The sequence below is a fragment of the Neopelma chrysocephalum genome, unplaced genomic scaffold (genome assembly GCF_003984885.1).
Source record: "Neopelma chrysocephalum unplaced genomic scaffold, ASM398488v2 Primary Assembly neopelma1_97, whole genome shotgun sequence".
Classification (NCBI taxonomy): domain Eukaryota; kingdom Metazoa; phylum Chordata; class Aves; order Passeriformes; family Pipridae; genus Neopelma; species Neopelma chrysocephalum.
In genome coordinates this window covers 5,374,026-5,395,779 of record NW_020897760.1, presented here as the reverse complement: position 1 = coordinate 5,395,779, position 21,754 = coordinate 5,374,026, and the positions used below count along the sequence as shown (strand labels likewise).

The window sequence follows — 21,754 nt, the reverse complement described above, 5'->3', positions numbered from 1 at the left end:
CCGCGTCGGGCCGGGCAGGCCGGGCCGCCCTAGCGGCGGGCGGCGGAGCGGGCGGCTCTGCCCCATCCTGCCGCATCGGGAACATGGCGGCCGCCTCCGACCTGGTGCGGCATCGCGGCTCGGCCGCAGCCGCCCGCCGCGGTAAGTAGCCGGGCCGGGGCGGCGGCGGCGGCGCGGCGGAGCTCGGGCGGGCGCGGGAGGCGCTGCACTGCCCGGCCCTCCCCTCCCGGCCCGCCGCGTCCCTCCCTCCGGCCCCGGCAGCGCCTCTCGCCCCCTCCCCGGGCCGGCGAGCGGCGTCCCCGGTGCCCCGGCCGGGCGGGACACAAAGGGCTGTGCCGAGGAGGGTTCTGTGCGGTCACATGAAGCGGCGCAGCCAGTGAGCGCGGAGCGGGGAGGGGGAGCGGGGCCGCCGCCATTGCCGGGCGCGGAGGAGCCGGGCAGCCCGGAGCCGCCGCTCGGGGCCCGGGGCCTGGCAGCGCCGCCCGGGGCTGGGGCAGCCAGGTAATGCCCCACGGGCTGGGGTATCCGAGGTCACCCCGCGAGGTCCCGCAGGGCCCGTCCTCTCCCGCCACCCGCCCGGCGGGTCCCGCGGGCCACCCGCGCTCCGCCTCCCCCGCCCCGCCGCCGTTCGGCCCGGGGTGCGGGTCCCACAGCGCTGCTCGCCCGTGCTGGTCGGCCCGGGAAGGGTCGTGTGCTCCCGTCCTGGGACAGCGGGAATGCGCGCTCCTCTCCTGCCCTGCGGTCCCTTCCTGCCTGTCGTGAAGCGGAGCGGCTCCGAACCGCACGGTGTCGGTACAAAGGGCTGGCGAGGGGCGCTGGGCGGTGTGCCCTCGGACCGGGAGCAGTGGCGGGGCTCCCGGAGCAGAAGTGGTTTACATCAGCAAAGGAAAAGTTAGTAGATCAGGTATCGAAATCGTGTCTTCGGGCTCCGAGCTGCTTCAGGATTTGGCGGTTTCTCTGACTAAGTTTGTGTTCCATCAGTTTTCAGTGGTGAACACCATCTTGACAAATATAAGTTATATGAAATGCAGAAAGTTTTTTTTCTTCTTATAGGTTGTGTGTAACCTTCAGTCTCTTGGAAATACTTCTGTTGTGGTAGTTTGGTCTGTAAACTGACACATTACAGTGGTAATGAAAAGCAAGCATTGTGTGTCAAAATAGGTTTCCATCAGTGTCGTACAACTCTGACCCTTTAAGCAAAACCTCTTTTGCAGTGATACTCTGATTCCTGCCTCCCCTTTCTAGCATGTAATTTAATTATGAAGATTGTGTCATGGAACTTTGCTTTCAAACACATATGGGGAATGAATGTGCACCAGATTTTAGGGTAAGAAGCCATTTCATGTTGTATAGATTAATGAATTAACACATGGGACAAATAAGAGGCTGATAAGCATTTCTGGAATTCTTCTATGGAACTGTACATTTTACATTTTACTGAAAAATTTATGCAATATGTTATTTTTTAATATAAATTTCTAAATAATTTTTGATTCAAATTATAAAACAAATTTTAAAGAGAAGATTCTTCACAGTGGAGGGTGAAGTGCTTCAGAGTCTTTGTAACTTAATGTGATTCTTCTGCGTAAAATTCTTTACTACCTGACTTGTGCAAGTCAGGTGATTTGAGGGCAGAATAAATGGACTGATTAGACAATGCAAAATAGATCTGGGGAAGCTTTTAGTGGGTCACTTAGGTGCAGAGAAAATGCAGCAGTTTTCTTATTGGAGAGGACTTTAAGTAGAGTGCATGAAAGAGCAGTGCATTGTGACAATCCTATTAACAGACTTATAATCAGAGCTGATGTTGCAAACCTGTCTAATGTAACTGCAGAGGGATGTGGTGCAGAGTTATACAAGAATTAACAGGGAGAATTGAAATCAATTGTCTTCAAAATATGGTATTAAAATAGTTTCTTTCTACTACTAGAGTATTCATTCCAAGAGAATTTTTGTAATAAAAATTACCCAAGACACAGGAATTTTGTAGAGGAAAAAAAAGTTGTCACCAAAGTGACTTGACTTTTCTTTTTATACATATATTATTTTCTTATTTTTTTATTATTTGTGATATTTTTTAAATTAGTAAAAGACCTGGGCAAATATCACTGTTTAAAAAAAAAAAAAGCAAAAATGTACTACTCTGACTTTTTTTTTTTAAGTTTCATGATGTCCAGCATCTGATTTATACTGAATAACACTAGGAGGAATACACCTAGGAAAATATGGAAGTTATTAAATGAATGCTAAAAGAGAATTGAAATCTCAACAAGTGACCTGGCTAGTAGGAGATAAAGGCACTGACCACTTAGAGCATCTTTGTGGAGTTATTTAGTACAGAAATGATTGATTGAAGTAGGAGAATCAGCAACTGAATAAACAGGATATTAAACAAGAATGGCAATGCCTTCCACTTCAAAATAACTGAATGTTGTATGGATACCAAAGTCAAGGGTTTTAGTGGAATTTATTGAGCAACAGTTTGTGCTTATACTTGCAAGTATTAGCACAACCTATTAGCATGTATACTTTTTAGTTTGAGCCTTTTTAAGTTGCTTGTGGAGAAAATGGAACTGAAAAAGGAATAAAATTCTCTGTAGTAATAAAACACACATGCTCACACACACAGTTATTAGTTTCAAATACTTTCAGACTTTTAAACAGCTTGCAAAAGAGCTCAGAGCTTAAAATTGGAAAAAATACTGGATAGTTGTGTCACTTCTCTGCAACTTCACCTGAGGTTGGTTTGAATTAAATGTCTTTGAACAGTCACTGATTCACTATGTCAATAACTCACTTTTCTCATATTTTTACATTTTCAAGTACCTTTTTGTCTTCAGCAAAGTTCAAGTGTGGCTGTTAGAGAGCTACCTTAAGTAACTTGTTAGTTACTTTAAGCCAAATTGAATTAGTTTCCTCTGTTCTCTGGATTGCAGAGCACTTTGTATTAGGTATCCAGAGATTAGGAAGAAAATAATAAAATTAAACAATGTTGCACTCACTTAATTGATTTGGGACTGGGTTAACTTGGCATAACCTCCAAAACCTGATTCCTTCAGACGAAAATAGCGTCCACCCAACTTCAGAGTGTAAAGGAATCCCTGGTAAAACAAAACAAGTTTGTCTTCTTTAAAAATAAGTTAATTGGTCTTCTTGAGCACTCTGCCTGTAAACTAAATCTATAAGCTGATTTTTGATAATTAACATTTTTTCTTTTTTTTTTTTCAATGTAGATGCAACCCTCATATTGGTACTGCATAAAAAGGTTAAGTTACGTGAGGAAATTGTGAATGTTGGTCATTCTGGCTGATATACATAAAGATACTATTGGACTGTCTGAGTTAAAGGATTTCCTGTAGTTTGTAGTATTATGAAAAAAATACCCTTTTTATGCTTAATTAACAAAAAAAACCAAAGACCAAACAAAACGCTCACATACACTTTCACACCTGTATACCTTGTGTCCCTTAGCTCGGGTAATAGGAGCCTTTCACACAAGCAGCAATGGTAGGAAAGTCATGCCCATGTTGTTCACACAACTGTAGAAAAGACATGAAACGGTCACTTGGACATCCCCTGTTACATAAAAACAGACAAAAATACACTGCACCTCTCCAGTGCAGTAATCTTGTGAGATGTAATTTGGTGCCCAAATCACAGTTCTCCATCATGAAAGACCATGTAATGAGTTTGCCTAAACTTCTAATGTGTGGTTCTTTTGAAAAAAAATTAAAAACATGATAGTCAGGTGATCAGTCATGTTACTTACCTAGTGTGCAACACAGTGTCATGTAATGAGTGTTTTGTCTTAGTACAAAGTTTGCCCAAAATTCATAGTATTTACTCGTAAGTGGTGTTGCCTCTTTGTAGGAGAGCAAAATTTTTTAAATTTCAGGAAATAAAATAACAAAAAAAAAAGTATGCAGTTGTGGTGCATTTCTGTCACACTTCAACTGTACACAGCAGCTGTTGATAAAATGTTGCAGCAATGTCCTTATATTGCCAGTGAGGTTAAAGGGGGGAAGACAGTGGCTTAACAGTGAGTATTGATGTTTTGCCTACACTAAATATTAACTGACTTGATACTTCCAAGCAAACTTGGTGATGCAGAGAACTCTTCAATAGAAGTAATTTTAATACTCTTGGTATGGGAACTGAGGATTCATTCTAAATCCAGATTCTGGAAATCAAATTCTCTAGTTGACATTTATTGATTGATACTGAGTGCTTAGTCTTACAAATAATTAACTAGTTTAAGGATGATGGGCTATTTAGTAATTCAGTATTTCTTGAAACTTATTCCAGGTTCACGCTCAAATTAGAATAAAGGTTGCTGGGCTTAGGAATATTTCAGGCCTATTGCTAGTGTTTAGTAACTTTTCAGTATGCTGAACACTGCAAGTTAAATACCATACTTAATCGGATTTTTTTTTTCATAAAAGGACATTGTTCTGTGAGTATTTGAATGATTGTATTTTTTGCTTGCCTTAAGTGACCACTCGATAATGTTATACTCTTCACAAAGCAGCTGGAGCAGGGGAGAGGATGCATCTTGGGAAACAGGATAGAAGGAATTACAGGAACCTTACTGATTGGTCCAACTGTAGCTGAAGACATGAACTGAGATCATTGTACCTTCCCTGTTTCTGGACCAACTCTTAGCACCTGCCTGTGAAAATACTTCCCACAGCAAAGTATATCTCTTGTGTAATTTACCTTTATTTACAAAATTTTACCTGACACATCCATTTTTAGTTTGAGTAGAAGACATAAGGAATTCCTTAACAAATGTATCACTGGAATGTAGTAATGAACCCGTCCTGCCTGCCTTTTCACGGAGTAATAATTCCATACGTTCATAGCATTGAGTTGTGCTTTATGCCATCTACTTTACCAGTGGGGCTCTTTGGTAGGGACAGGGATGGGTTTTCCGGAGAAGGCATACAACAGGAGGTCAGGGGACTGCTTTTGGAAAACTGTTACGTACGTCTGCTCATAAGGCATGGCAGCTCTGAAGCTGCTCCTTGCTGCTGCTGGTAGGAAGTGGAAGGTGTGTGTTTCTTGTCTGCCTGCAGTCAGGGTGATGATGGGTGGTGCTTATGGTTTAGGGTTTTTGTTGGTTTGATTTGGTTTTTTTTTTGTTTTGCTGCTTTTCAACAAATGTTCTGGCTGATAGCTTGCTTTTTTTCTGGAGTGGCTGTTCTCTGAATGTTTCTGTTTTTTCCTTCTGCTTCCACTTGCCTCTCCTAGGAGCACAATGTGATACAATTTTTGATGACTACTTTTGGAAAGCCCTTAATGTTTGTAATGTTTGTTGCTGATACTTTTCATCTTCAGATGTATGCATATACAACAGTTTTGTGGCTGTAGAGTTTCAGAAACTGTCTCTGATATTAACTTAATTTTCCAAATTTATGTTTTTCAGTCAGAAGAGTTTGGAAGTTTAGAGAATTTGTATCCTAAAATTAGGCTCCCAACAATCAAAACAGTGGTTGTAGGGCTGCAGGTTATTGTATTTATGCTTATTTTATTTGCAAAGAAATCATGTGTTCTTGTGAATGTTCTTAGGAACCTTCACCAAAGAGACTAGATTCTGTGTGATAATTGATGGGGAGGACTGAGAAGGGGAGTATTTTTTTCCGACAGCTGTATTTTTGTTGTTGCTATTAAGTTGGCTTGGTATTAGAAACAATATTTTCAAGAGAGGACAGGCTCTGCCTGCAAAGTTCCAATATAAATAACTTTTTTCCTTCACACAGAAGTGCTGGGGTTTTTTGTTTTAATACTGTAGCTATGAGTGTGTTTTCTGTGAGAAAGTCTTGATTGTGTGTCCTGTCACAGGGAGTGGGAAGTGACAGTTGGGCAGCTGGCTTCTCCCAGTTCTCTTCCACAGTAAAATGAGTACTCTGCCCTCCTCTACTTCCTATTTTTTAACATATATATTGGCATCAATTGAAATCACCTAATCTTTTCTATTCTTGAACAAAACTTAAAAATTGAGAATCTGTGGAAGTTAATGAAAATAACTGCACTGTGTACAAATTATAGTGAATGTTAGAACATTAGAAATGTTAGAAAGTTACTTTAAAAACAGTTTTTCATCTTGTAGGAAGTTGAGAATAAAATATCAGAACTCCCTAATCAGGGAGTTAATAATCCCTATTAAAAAAAATTTTTAATGTTGTGGCAGTTTTTTTGCTGGGGCAAAAGGGGGCAAATAAGTTGGGGGGACATGTGATGTTAAATTAACCTAGATAAGCTGCAATGAAAAAATCGGGAGGATTTGGAGCAGTTACAGATGGGAGGGAGTAGAGCTTGCATGTCTGGAATGCAAACTGAACTGAAATGCTAAAGAAACTGAGGTGGAAAGGTTGCGTGTCTGGTACATAAACCAAAGATAGTAGGTACTGTCTATTGTATATTCTTTCTACATCTTTGCTTTGGGAAAACCTTTGAAGGTTTGTTTTGTCTGACTGACTTGTTTTTTTTATAGAAGTGCTTTGGGATAGTGATTGTCTATTTCTGTGTCCTTATAAAGCCTTGAATGTGTTGGACTGTAGTGACACAAGTCATGAGAAGTAGTAGACTTGCTGGTGAGCTGCTTTAGCATGGATTCTCACAGACCTTTCCTTTTGTTAGTGCTTTGAAGTAAGGTAAGTACATCACTAGTATCCAGTGCCATGTTCCCCTTAATGCCAAGCCCTTGTTCCCAGACTTTCTAGGTGGTGAGACTTGTTGGTGAAGTTCACTGTGATTCTCACTGCTATACATGTGACTGAATGTACTGGTGGATGAGAGAGGTCCAGTTTCTTTCCTGGCATATGTGAGGCTTGGAGAGGAAGAGGAACAGCTTGTCTAGAAAAAAATGGTTCTTCAGGTATCTCTCTCTACCACAATTGTAAGACTGCTGTTGCTTTTCAGTGTTTTATCAGCAGTAGTGAGCACTAAAAGGCAGAATGTATTTCTGCACAAGAGAGAGAGCAAAAAATAGCAATGATACTTGGGAGAAACCTTTCAGGTTCCTATATAACTGAAATGTCACGCTATTTCTAAAAATACCATACAGGTACTGTGGTAATTCATTTTTAGAAATATCTTTTAGATGCTAAAAACAACTTAGGAATTTGCCTTCCATTTTTTATCCCAGTGAGGTGAACAGAGATGATGATGACTTGCCTAGCATGGATTTATGTTAAAAATTCTTGATTTGATGTAACTTTAGTCCATGCAGATCCAGTTCTTTTGTGCTATCCTGGTAATCCAGTGTAAAATGTATGAAAGAGGCTTAGAGTATGTGTATTGTCTCTTCTGTTTCTTGAGCTACTTCTGAAAGTTTGGTTGGGAAATCTGTTTTGGTCGGGAAAACTGGCAAACTAAGCATCTGCAGTTTTTTTAGCCCCAACCAGATGAGATGTCTAAGGACAACCAGTGGGCTGGATAGACACAGGTGAGGATAACTGATGTGGCATGCTGGAAATACTGAGTTTTTCCATTTGTTTTTATGTGTTTGGGAGAACTAATTCAAATAACAAAAGAATCAAAGACTGAAAGCTTTTACCCGATTGATAGCTAAGCAAAAGGAAGCGAACAGTGGAACCAAGTCCACAAGCATTTGAAGGGTTCAAGGCTGAAAAGAGAAAGTTTAAGGGAGCCCTAACCTTGAAGTGAAGCCTTTGTAGGACTGCTATGCCTTCTTGCAGTTTAGCATGGAAACTCCATAGGTATTTATTAAACAGTTTAGAAAGTAGACCTCAAGGTACTGCATAACTTAAGTAGAGACCTTGGGGTAGATCTTGAAAATATCTAGAATAGAATAGATAGAATAATTTTGTAGAGTAATTTTGGAGCAAAGGCTTAGTAACTTGACAAAACACTTAGAAATTATACTACAGAAAACAGTCCTGTGTGGTGATGGTGTTAGTAATAAAACCTGTGGACCCTGTCCATTTGAACACAGGGACCATGAATAGGAGCTTACTAATGGATGTTGTATCAGAGCTGCTCTGTGGTTGTGGTGCTGGTGATGTGTGACTGGTTCAGCTGACTGTTCACAACAGTAACTGGTGATCAAAAACTACATTTCAAAGAGGTATGTGGAGGCATTTGCCCCAGTTTGCTTCCCAGGCCTGGTAGTATAACCTGGGTGGTAAGACGTGTGTTGTTCCTATTCAGAAAAAACCCTAATGCTATCTGGCGTGAAGATGTAAAAATAAAACTCCATTGGTTAAATTATGTTGCATTACTACAGCTTATCTAAAGTAGGAAATAGTTTTTACTTATTATGTAGACAATGGACAATGTTAGAAACTTAGTGTCACCAAACCCAAAGTGAACACTGAGCAGCAAAGTGAGGGATGGATTTTTACATATTCAGTGACTATTAAGGTGATAGCGTTGACAGCATATTATAACTTCTTCACCAAAACCAATCCTCTGTCACCAAAAAGCAGGCTCCTGCTAAATGAAGGAAAGGCTTTATGTTAGTGGTTAAGGATATGTGACTCCCCAAAGTGATCTTTCATAGATTATAAAGATTATAGCTTGTATATCAACCCAATTAGAAAGTAAAGTATTTTGTAGCTTCACTTCAAATTTGATAAACAGTAGCTAAATCCTGTTGTATAAAATACACTTATATCTTATTTCGGAAAAACTATTGCTGGAAGAATGGCAGTGCTGAAGTTTATATTTTAAATGATTGTTATGTATGGTTATTTTCTTTGTACTGGAACATTCATTGAAGAAAAAGCTTACTCCTCTGATAAGGAAGCAGGCTGTTTGGGAGTTAACAGTGATGTTTACAGAGACTAATACTCTAGAGTGTCTACTCTGTCCTCTGCTGGAAGGCACTGTCATAGGAATATCAAAATAAAATCTGCCACACCAATTCAGAGTTCAGCATAAACCTACCTTCATTTTAAATGTAAGCCCTTATATATGATCAAAGGTTTACGAATACTTAGGAAAATCTAAAGTGCATGAAATCTCTAGGAAATTTTTGTTAGATTCTACATTTTCACAGATGCAGAAAATCCACTTCCTCTGAGGCTAGGAACAGGAGATTCCCTCTCCTGCCATGGTCAGGAAATGTCAGAAATGCTGTCTAGACCGACAACAGCAGGCATTAGAGCTCGTGATCCCAGCATAGCTACGCTTTCAACTGGAACAAACTTGTGAGGAACTGAATTTGGACTTAGGATCCTATTTTGTCGGGGGTACTTATGTGCTAATAGCAGTTCACTATTTCCTCCCGTTGCTGTTACAAATATTTACGTATTTCACTTTCTGTTACTGCTCTTTCACCACTGCTTTCTTTCAAACTGTCTTGATACAAGAAAAGAGATTTTTTTTTTTTAAAGAAAGAAGAAAATAATGTGATTTATCACTAATTTTGAGCAGCAGGATTTTAGGCTCAACCTTTTTTAAAAACTACATTGCAGTCGTAAGTCAAAGAAGTGTTTCAAGTGTTGTCATTTTTAAGACTGCAGAAATGCAGAGGAGGAGTTGAAAATGAATGTGTATGCTAGTTGGTCTTAAAACAGTTTTGTAAATGTAGAAAATTCAGAGATACATCAGTCTACTAAGAAATTGCTTTTGGCTCCAGCACTGGCTTTGATTTTGTAATGTGTGATCTGGGAAGGGATTCTTAGTGGCTGCTGTCAGTGATGACTGAGGCTGTGAGCCTGTGGCCAGGTGATCTTGTATTAGGCTGGGTTCTTAGCACCTGCAGGTTGAAATGATGAACTGCAGCACTTCTCTCCTCTGAAAGTATCCTGCGGACTGGCTGGTCTCCTAAATGTAGGGTTTGGTTGTTTGGGTTTTTCTGAAAAGCAAGCTGCCATACTGTTATATTTCCATTAGTGTAAACTGAAATTGTGTCAAGTCCAGCGTTAGGGAATACTGTTAGGTGAGTACGTTGGGCTGAAGATGGTCTGGAGGGAGGTATCTGAAGCGTGTAGCCGGAGAAACTGCTGAGCACTTTGCTGCCTTTGGGTTTATACACAGGTTGCACTAAGGGCTGTTGGCTTTGGAACAGTGTTAAAGCTGAAAAGAAAATGGCTACCAGAAATCATTGTTGCTACAGTAACAACATGGCTTGATTATTAATGTGCTGCTTTAACTACTGTTGGAAATGTTGTGTGAGATACTGCTTTTAAGTTAAAGTGTCCTTAATGGAAACAGATATTTTCATCCATTTATATATTAATGAATATCATCAGGCTTCTTGTTCTAGAATGCCAGTCTTTTTATTGGAGAAACTAATCTCTAGTAAATATATTTTAGAATCTCATTACTGCTTTTTCTACACCAAAAAGTTGCTTAATGGTTTTGAATTTTAATAATAAACATAAATGTCCTTACAAAACAACTTGCAGGGGGAAAAAACCAATCTAGAGATACTATTTCACAAAATAGGTGGAATCTGGTAACATAATTCTGGCTTTCTGAAACTAAGCCCTTAATGGTTTTGTCTGCATGCAGCAAAGCTTTTTTTTTTTTTAAGATATTTCTATATTTTGAGTGTGAAATAAGTATGCCCAACCTACACCCTATTTGAAGGTTTATAAGTAAGGATCAGACTACAGAGTGGAATCTACTTGGAAACTATTTTATTTCATAAGGGTGTAAGTGTATGCATTGTGTAGTAAACTTTTTGCAGGTTTTCTGTTAATATAGTGCAATTACATTGAGGAATTTCAGAGTTGTGTAATGCAGTACATCAGGAAAGGGGTATGTCAAGTTCAGTGAATGTGTTAAGATTAATTGATGCAATTCTGTCTCTGTTAGAATTCTACAAGTGGCAGATTGGTGGCAAGTGTGGACTGACAGTAAACTGTGTCTGCTTTTCATCAAATTCCCAAATGTGTAATAAGTCCCATTCCTAAAGAAGATCTTATTTTTCTGTACTTTTTTTTGGCTTTTTGGAGGTTTTAGTGAAGTTCTCTGTCTGACTTTCCAACTGAAAAGGCACTGGATTCATTCAGTAGAGGTGGAGCTGATAAATACACATAAGATAAAACTTTGAAGTTGTAGAAAAATGCATAGTATGTAAAGACATGTTTGAACTGTAGAATGTTGCTGCTTAGTGGTACGCAAAAAGGGGATGCACTAATTTGATGTACGCAACCTTAGCTTAAACTTTGCTTATTCTTATGCTTAGCTGACCTGCTTCATGTTTTTGTTAAAATTCTGTAGTTTTGGAGAAAGGAGAGGACGACGCTATAAATGTCCACCACTGTGTAGTTTGGTATTTTAAAACCAAACCTTGAAATATAAGAGACTGTTTTCTAAAAATGAGCTGCCTCAGATGTTTCTTAAAGCTTACTTTTTTTTTAAAACACAAGATGCATGTTTTTTAATTAAGGCTGTTGATTCTTTAGAAAAGCATTGTGATGTGCAAAGTGATGGAGCTTTCCTGTTTTGGATTTCCAGTTAATTACTTTCAGCTGAGAAGCAGGGTATACAAACTTGGAGGAACCATAATCAATTTTATTGTGAGGTAGGCAAGATTACATGTAACTGACTGTTTTCTGGAGTGCTTTTGTGCAGTGCTTATAGTTAGAGGGTATGTCATTGTATTTTGAGGTGCTTTATGCAAAACTTATATGATATGGTGAAGGAATATATATACACACATACATATATATATGTCTAAAATGCAGACTGGAGCAGAGAGTGATTCTGTAACTGAAGGGTAGAGGCAGTTGCTGCACAGATAATGTATTGATGAGATTTTGCTGACAGCATAATGAAAGTGTTCAGTGTCAAGGATGATGCCAAGGATATGTACAGTGCCATTAGTAGTTTGGAGATGATGTCATTTTGTGCTTTAAGCTTTCCCTATTTGAGAAAAGCTGTTATATTTATGGTATATAAGTGCAGCAAACAGCTAGTTTGTGTGGTCAAGATAAATAGGCTGAAGGGTGACTGAAAATTACAGTGGTTATTATGTGAGTGGTATGTTGATGTGTAGCTCAAAGAGGTAGAGAAATAATAAAGAAGGTGAATAATTTTTCAACAGCTTATCGCTTATGGTAAATCTCATTTTGAAGAATGCTGTTCAATTTAGTTGGATATTGATGGACTGTAAACTTATTTATTAAATATCAATGATGCTTAGAATGTTACACCTAATCTTAGCTGAGGGGAGAAACTGCATTGATAAGTAACCTTTAGAAACAACATATTAGTATTTTCTCTTGAGGCCTTGAAATTCTAAATGTTTTCAGAATTTCCATCTTTAAACTGATGCTTCAGTTTAGTACTCTTATGCTTTTTTTGTATGTTGATTGTTACATATTTGCTTACTGTATAATTTACACTCAAAGTAAGCAGCTCTTAAATTATTTTGTTTCCCCTTGCTTCTCTGTAGACATCTTTGCATCTTTATTGTGTGCCTGTTGTGTACATCTTTAAATGTTTGCTTCTGATCTGTTCAGTAACAGAGTGGAAAAGTAACCTTTTCAACCAATATATTTTGTTAGTCCAAACCCCTGTCTACCTGGAACACTTTTCCCTCTGATGTATTTTCAATTTTTTTTTTATGTAATGCAGATTTTTGAAATAATGATTAAATCTTGTTGTTTGACCTAATTGATGCTATAAACACAGGTTCTTTTTTTCCATTCAGGCTGCTCACTCTCACTACTTTTTTCCCTACTGTGATACTCCTATTAATGTTGCATTCAACTACTTGTAATTTTGTTTGGACTGAAACAGCTTCCCAGTCTGAGGTATGATGAGTTGTGTTCATTTCCTATGCTGTCACACGTTTCCTTGAAGTGCTTCACCGTCCCATACGAGTTGTTGTCAAAAAGCAAAACTTTCTACGAGTAGAAAAATGAGAGATTTCAGCACTTCCACGTGAAAGCCCTACCACAGCTTTGGGAACTGTGCGTGTGGCTTTTACTGTGATGAACAGACAAAGAAGAACTGTAACTTCTTTGAACTGTTTTTCAGATAATTCTCAAAATCTGGCAGGAGATTCAAAATGCAGGAGGCAATCTTCTCTCTTGCAGTCCCTTGCTTGCTTGCTTTTGTTCAGTTACTGCAGATTCTTTGAAGTCAGAAGCATCTCCAGTAAAAAGACTTAAATTTTGTCTCTTCACATTGCAAAGTGTTAAGCTTTTGCTTAATTTGACTTCTGGATAATTCAGGCTTCAGTAGAGTACCTGCTCTTAAATATTGCTTTTCATTAACTGTTGTAAGAAGAGTAATTATTATTATTTTTCCTTTAAAAATTTAATTTTAGTAAATTTGATGGTGGCATTTATGATTCAGTTGGTTAAACTACAGTTGGAATAGCATAGATTGAGAGGTTTTACAAATTCTCAAAGGGAATTAATTTTGTGATTTTAGAAAACCTCATGTTTAAATTCAAGTGATTATTTGATGTACACTGAATGTTAGTTCTAGATATTTGTGGATACTGAATGTAGAGTAAGTTATTTTTATACTTTTTAAATAGGAATCAAAGACAATCAAAGCTCCTTCTGCAAACAGAAAGCAGGAAACTACGTTCTGTACAGACAAGGTCATTGCTGACTAGTTAGGAAGACGATGGTATACGCTTGTCTTTAAAGAGCTTTTTGGCTGTATTAACTGATGTAGGAGACTCTTATCAGCTAAGTTTTTGTTTTTTCAGTTCTCTTCTCAAATTACTTTATCCCTGATACTTGTGTGTACAGTTTTGGCTGGAACTTTGTCTGGGTTTCTTGTAATAGACTTTTCTTAGCGTAATCTCTGCTTTCTGCTGGCTGATTTTTCCCACACTGATATTTAGGATTATTGGATTTCTGTAATATTGTAGATGTTTTCCAGAGCTGCATCAGGTATTAGAATGAAATTTCTTCTGCACCCCACCCTCCTCTTTTGAATTTAGCAGATTTTAATGGTGGGATGGCCATATCCTGATAAATATACATGCCACTCTCGACTAACTAATCAAATTTTTTAAGTCTCTAGTTCAAGACTACAGTTGCAAGCCTTTTGCTGTGTTTTTGTGTCAAGCTGGTGGAATGGACTGGTTAGCCACAGTTTATACCAACAAAAGTAGTTTGTATAGTATAGTCTTCTAGCCTTTATCTCTTCCTCTTTTGACCTTCCTACACAAGCATAATCAGCTATAGGGGCAAAAACTAGTTTTATATTACATTATGTCTCTCTTAAAAAAAACCCCAAATACAACAAAATAAGAAACAAACAAACAACAACAACCCCACACACATACACAACAACAGCAACAAAAACTTCAAACAAACGACGTAAAAAACTTTTCTATGAATTATGTTCCTGGCTGCAACTGTTCCAGGAGAAGGTGATAATTAAGGATGGTTAAGTGTCTTCTCCCACATAGATGTAGAAATGTCAGTTATTGCAGATCTGTTAGGAAATAAGGCCTAGATAGTAGATAAAGGGATCCAGACTCTTGTCAAGATTGCAGCAAATTTTATTTAGTCACTGTACACCTTTGCATTCTAGTGTTTCTCTAGCGTTTTTTCCCAGAGAGGGGGCAGGTTAATAGGAGATACTTCATTAAAGCAAGAAGAGCTTTCAGTCTGTCTTTTTTTTTTAGTATCGTTGGGGGTGCACTTGAGATTGTGCCCATCTCCACCATTGCAGTTTTCTTCCGCTTCCTGTTTTCTGCCCTTATCAGAACAGGCAGCTGCTTATTGCTGATCAGAAGCCTGACCATTTTACAGCCATGCTTGTGCCCTTTCACTCTTTGAATAGTGAGGTGAATGTTCTGTAAATACATTTCTTACCCAATTCTGCATCCCTTTTGATGCTGTCTATTACCTGGTGAGGCAGAGTGACTTTCATTCTCACTTCTTTTCCTGATAATGAGAATTAAGACAGGAAGATTTGAGCCAAAGCATTTGTGATGTTGAAATCTTTGCCTTTCCCTAAGGAGTTTTTGGAGAACTACCTGTCTTGAATCTGGTGGTAAAGAATGTCAGGTGCTGAGTTATTTCAAATGTCATCACCCTTGAAATGAATAGTAGGTGTTAGAGTTTGATTGTTTGTATTGGAGTGAGAGGAATCTTCTTTGACAGCAGACGGACCTTTGAGAGGTGAGTGCTGGTTAAGCACAATAGGTCAGGTAGCTTTAAACAATCTAAATGCTATCAGTAGTTTGGCCTAAAATCTGGTGTCTCGTGCATTGCATTACCTTCAGGAAGATGTTTACATGACTGTAGTACTGCAAGTATACTATCATGCATTGGGTGGAGCTTTGAACACCAGAGGGATTGAAAAGGGGAGTTAATTCTGAGTTATTGGTAGTGTTTAGTTAATTGCAGTATTTAGAAGATGTGTATGTTGAAGACATTTTGCACAGGGGCAGAGTCATTGGTGTAGTTCTTCAGTGAGAGAAGTGTTAGGCTGGGATTTGTCACTGCCCTGCCAAAGTGCGCAGGTTTACTGAGATGTCTGGTTTAGTGCTGATCGTCATGTTTGATAATGTAAAGCCTGCAGAGACCTTCTTTCCTATTTTTTGAATGGTGTTTTGGCTCTTCATACATAAAGGCTTTTATTTTGTGGGCATTTTTAATTGTAGCTTTACATTTACCTTCTGTAACTAACAGAAGAGCTCCACGGCTGTTTGAAAATAACACTTTTGCTTCTCTAGATGAACGAATATGACTCTAAAACCCAACTAAAGAATTGGGGTTTTTTTCTGTAATAAATCTTATTTGAGAAATGAGCACATATACATTGAATAACATTCTTGCTTAAGGCTGCATGAAGTTTAATGTGATACTAAGGAAATGATCCTGGAACTAGGGAAAGGAGCTCAAATACTTATCCTCTGTTGCTTTTTATTGCCCAACCAGACTTACTTGAAAGGTCTATCCTCCCTTACTCTATGTTTGTAATTTAGGCAAGTGGCTTTGAGACAGTTGCAGTCTGACTGGGGAACTCAGAATCAATAAGCTGCGTGTGAACAAAATGAGAGAAGGAATCCTAGCCAGTGTGCGAGGACAGGTATCTCATTCGGATTTAATTTTGATGATGACTAAACATTAGTTTGGTCTCGATATGAATAACCAACCCTTTCTGTAAAGATTTATGCTAGTTGTTGTGTCTTCATTAGAAGTAGATCCAGTTCTGTAGAGATACCATAGCCAAATCCATTCTTGTTTTTGTGCAGCTTCAGTGACTTTCAGAGTCTCTTCCAAATGTTATATAGTCTGGTATCTCCAAATAGGAAGTGAAAAATTTCCTTGTATAGTTCGAAAGATCCATGAGTAAAATAGAGTATTTATTTCATCTGACATTAATCAACATTCATGAAGGCCAACAAGTTATGATTTTAAAATGGGCAAACTAGCCTTAGAATAATGACACAACTCTGCCCTAGAAAAGGTGAGGAATTGGCAAGGCCCAGGCTTAAAGCCCTTCAACACTTAATCTTAGATATGTTGATCATTTTTGCAAAAAGACTTTTAAAAAAACTTCCATTTGTATCCATTTCCTTTCTGTGCATTGTTCCTCATTCAGGGAGCTTAAGATAGCTGACTTGGAAGGCAGCAGCAGAAAATGCAGCAGAGGTTTTCTTGCCATGCAACTTTTTTCTGCTTGTTTGACCCATGATTTCTTAGTGGATTTTTTAATTAAAATGCCAATATCTATGTTACTTGCAAATTACACATGTATTTCAGAGAAGACCACTGGAATTTTGTTATTTTTACCCTGAGACAAAAATGATGGAATACTTTTGTGGCCGTGGATTTCTTGTCTCTCTGCTTTGCCTGTCTTGTCTGATAATCTAGGACACAAGCAGAAAATGACAGCTGTACAGTAAGTTCTTCTTTTATTTTGCAGGTTTGTTTTATTGTGGAAGTGGATCTTACAGCATAATGTAAATCAAACAAGCAAAGGTGAGTAGAAGTTTTTTGTTGACCTTTTTTTCCCCCCCAAATGCCATTAGCATATACTGTTGAACATGCAGAAAATGGTCAGTGAAAATTCTCGTGAAATTTGTATCTTGATTGCTGTAATTTATGAATATAGTGTTACTTCTACAAGACTAAAATAGGAACAAAAGATCCCCCCTTATTATTTATTATTATTATGATAATTACGCTTTTCTTCTGTAAGTTATTATAGTCAAAAAGCTATCAAGGTGTTTTGCTAGCTGTTGAGAGCCAAAATTATGAGTACTTTAAATTAATTTCATTCTCTACATATTATCCACCTGGTTGCAAAATATTGAAAATGTACTTTGCATTGTCAAGGCAGCATGTTAAACTTGAACTTACTGTATTAATAAATAACTCTGTGGGAAATTTGACCAGCTGTCAGAATAGCATTTCAAATTTTTAATAATGAAATTCTGTTGGAATTTTTTTCCCCCTTTCTGTCTTTAGGAACCCATTTGGGAGTAGAACTGAAGTGTCCATTTGCAATTGCAAAGTGTCCATCTAGAAGAAATTTTCTGTAACTTTGGCATTTCTCCTCCTTTGCCCCACACCCCTCCTCTGTTATTTTGAGAAAAAGAGTTTAGATAAGCCCAAATTTTTCTTTTCGATTTACTTGATACTCTACTTCAGGAATAATTTGAACTGTATTAAATAAAGATATTTAAATTAATATCTTTACCATATGATTATGTGAAACATTTAACAAAGAGAAATTTGCTTTAATTTGTTTTGAGTCTTTCAAGAGTATCTTTAGGTAAGGCTCCACTGTTCAGTAGATTACTCTGCTTGGGAGACAGGGCATGATGGACTCGGGTACAGAAGCTTCCGTAACAAACAAAAACTGGCTTCTTAAGTTTTCTGCTTGCTGTTTGACTAATATGCCATCTCAGAATGTACCTAGTTGCAGTGATCTGATATTTTGAAAATGTGAGAGGGAGATCCCATTTGCTTAAATGAGCTTGTTCCTCATTTCTAATCTCCAGTTAATATGTAAACTTGATATTGCTTTAAAATTTTAGTATGTATATTTTGAAATAGGAGCTGCTTCGTTTGTATCTTCTGTTCTGCTAAGACTTCTTTAGAGCTTTTGCTGTCAACTTTAAAATACTGATTATAGCAGAATGCTTTGTGGGGAATTTAAAATAACTCTGAGTATTGATCCTTTGTATAATGTATAACTGATTCAAGACTTGGATTATGAATTGTCTTCTGAACTATGAACAACTAAAAATAAGCTCTGCTGCATATACTTATGCTTAGAGCTTACTGCCTTAGCCTGACTTTGCTGGTTTCTAGAATGTGCTGCTTTGGGAAAAGGAATAAATATAACACTGCAAAAGGAGATACTTTATCTGAGGATGAGTGTAAAGTAAGAGTCGTGACTACGAGGGGACTTGAACTGATAGTAAGATTCAAACTATTACCTGTGCCTTCTAATGCATGCTTTCAGTACTTGAAGCTTAAAGTTTATGTTCTGTCTCTTCTTAATTTTGTTGTCTAATAACTGGTTTAAATACAGAAAATTAGTTGAAAAGTCTAATATATAAATAACTGAGTGTGTTCTTGAAGCATGAGGTGTTCTGAATGAAACTCCAAAGACCTTTCGACTTAATGGTGTTTAGCTATGTATAGTAGAAGAAAGCTGATCTCTGAGGAGAAAGCCTATACTCTTGCATACATAACAAGAGGACAGAAAAAATGTGTAAAAGAATACATAGAAACAGTGTAATGATGTTAGATCAGTATTGTTATTGCTTAGAGGAGATCTTGAGGTTCTGACAGTTCTGTAAAAATGACAACCGAATAGTCAGTTAATCAATGAAAATATTACACTTTCCTAAGGCAAATATAAAAGGTATCACGTCCTGACTTTTGGAAATAAAGAAATCTGTTGCTAGATAGAAACACACAGATACAAGATACGTTTTACAAGCAGTTAATGTATCTTATTGGGATAGCTGTAGTATTTTTTCTTAAATTTTCTGATTAACATACTGCATCTTCTGAGCTCCACAGGAGGACCTGTTTGTGTTAAATAAGGGGGGAAGTGAGAAAAAAATAAGCTTGGTCTCAATGTGTTAACAGTACAATGGGACACACTTCTGTGTAACAGAAAAGGTAGCACAAGGTAGATGCTTGTGCTGAATTTCCCTGTAATAGTGTGTCAAATGAGGTCATATTTTAAGCATTTTAATTATAGGTTATATACACCATTCTGCACAGGATAGATTTTAGTATGTGGGATTTGTGTTTCTTTGGTTCAGACAGGAATCTCGTATAATTTTAATATTGTTCATATTATCTAGGTAACATGAAGTTGAGCTTTCTGCCGTTAAATCACTTCTGGTGTTTTGTGGTGGTTTTATTTTTTTTATTAAAAAATTAAAGAAACAAACCTCAATTATTAGTGGGGTGACCCAAGCATTTCTTCTCACTTGTGTTTTTCTGGTCGTGTACAGTATGTTATATAGGTTTGGGTCTTTTAAAAACTCTGATTTCATATGTTCATCAGCAAGCATTATAACTTTCTCCAAGTCAGCAGAATTTTTTGTTCTTAATCTGCAGAGGTACAAGATGGTTCTTTTTGCCTTACCTGGTACTGCTGCTTAGAATCTTACTAGCTTTTTAATCCTTGATCACTGAAAGAACATAGAGGATGATGAGAGTCAGTTTGCTGGCAAAGATGAATGAGTATCACTAATGTAATTCGTTACTCCAAGGTTCTAAATTAAATTAGCAAAAGCAGAGTGTGTCTCAGGTAGTCTTTTTATAATTGGGAAAAACAGCATGCTTTAGGAATTAAAAAAAAATCTTTCTTCATGAGCGGGAGATAGTCTTAAAATTTGTGATAACATTAAAATTGGTACAGCAAGTGGTTATCAGCCAAAAAAGCAAAGATGAGAAACTGCTGTATATGTTTCAAGTCATGCTGGATAAAAGGAATGAAAACTTTTATTTAATATAGCCAGAAATAAGGTCAGAATTGTTCCAAAGTTGAAAGACGTGTTTTGTTCAAAGATCTGTCCCAATAAAATTGTTCTTAATGTTGCCTTTAAGAAAGTTGCACTGTAAATCCATTTACAGCATCATGTTTTTGTCACGCAAGTTTTCATCTGTGATCTGCTGGATTGGCGCTTCACAAGTAGTTCATGCAGGTAACTAACAATATAGTTTAATTAACTTGAGAAATATTCCTGTAAAAATAGTCAAATATACCTGACTTCTAAAAATCCTTCCCAGTCTGGTTGAGATCTTTACCTCCTAACAAAAACAGATTGAGTAGCTTATCCAGATAACAAGCTGCATGTTTATATCTTAAGAGGTCTTTTGCGTCAGTTACTGAATTCACTTTTTCCTGAAATTTGAGGTTATGGTGGAAGTAAGACCTCTTTGGCCATGTAGTTGTAATCACTGGGGATTTGCATAGAGTTATGTAGAAAACCTAAACACTAATAATTAGTCAGTTTATTGATATCCATTTGATTTGTATTGGAAGAAAGGGTTTTTTACCCAACTGCTCACAAAAGGTATCTGAACAAAAAGACTGAATTGTAGGAAAAACCTTTGTTTTAAATTGAAAATCAGTTTTAGATTTGGATATGAAAAATCTGTGAGTTCTGCTTTGATTAATTTTAAATGTCTTTATGTTAGCACAGCATTGCTCACATTTGACAGCTGCCAGTTCTGTATGCTCTACATGTGGGGAATAATGAGATTTGCATACAGAATTTCACTGCCACTTGGTGGCAGTACCTGGCTTCAAAAGGACTTGTTTCTGAGCAGATAAGGTGACTGATTCTGTAAAACTATAGGTTAAGGGGGAGCAGATTAGTTTTAAAATTTCTAGAAGTTAGTTCTGTGTTTTAGAAAAAAAAAATACTTTTTATTTAGCCTACTGGAAGGATTTGCATTTGTATGTCTCTATGGAAAATCTAGCTATCGTGTCTAATATGTAATTTAAAAGTATTGGTTGTGTTAATAGTATTCTCAGAAGATGTATTTAATGTTCCCCAGTTGAATTATTTTAGCATTTACTTCTAGGATCTTGCTTCGATTGAGTAGTTTAGTTCAAGTAATTTTAGAGCATAAAATTTGCTTTATGGTAGTATTCTTTATAATATTGCATTCTGCAACGTTAAATGGAGGACTGCCAAAGCTACTTTTTTGCCTTCTGAAATATTCTCTGCATTTTTACTTTTTTATTTATTCATATAAATTTTAGGAAAATATTCCCCAGTAGATTTTTCTGTCAACAAAGCTGGTAAAAGTCTGTGCCCTTACTCATAGTTGCTGCCTCTCGGTTGTGCCGATTCAGCAGTGTTTGGGTCCCAGCCTTTTAAACTGAATAATGAAATGGTTGATAAAGTGTGGAGGAAGGAACCTGAGGGAGTGGAGGAAGGCAGCAGTTATTTAAACTGGCTTTGCTGCAAAGAAAAGCATAATTCCAATGTATAGCACAGTAATTTGACGGTATATGACTGCACGTTGAAACTATTTTCTCTTCTTTGCAAGCCAAAATCTTCTGCAATGGTCAGCAGGTCTCTAATATGAGTATTATACCCCATGTAAGGACTAAGTGTGGAAGAGTGCAGATACTTTCCTAAACGTGGTCTCTTGTGTAATGTCTCACTTACTAGGACTGGAGATATGACAGAGTTTTGCTAGTGACGGTGGGTTCTATGAGGAGGAAATGTTTTTACTGAGGAGGAAATATTTTACTGTACGAAGAGCTGACACTGAGAAGCCAGGTGTCCTTAGGCCCCTCTGAGATGTGACACATCCGGAAGGCATCTAAGAATACGGTGACGTAGAAGAGGGATTCATCCTGT

At 37.7% G+C, this 21,754-nt stretch overlaps 1 protein-coding gene across 7 annotated transcripts in view; it reads left to right on the top strand.

Moving 5' to 3' along the window:
- The window catches only part of ZNF644 (zinc finger protein 644), a 70,435-nt gene that overhangs the window by 24,993 nt on the left and 23,688 nt on the right, over positions 1–21,754 (top strand). For 5 of the 7 annotated variants that reach the window (XM_027694491.1, XM_027694488.1, XM_027694482.1 and 2 more), the window contains exon 2: positions 16,828–16,883. In XM_027694491.1, coding sequence (XP_027550292.1) covers positions 16,828–16,883 — 56 coding nt within the window. Of the gene's footprint in view, positions 1–54; positions 142–6,538; positions 6,654–16,827; positions 16,884–21,754 lie in introns of those variants that run through there. The other 2 variants (XM_027694483.1, XM_027694484.1) reach the window with 2 other exon arrangements.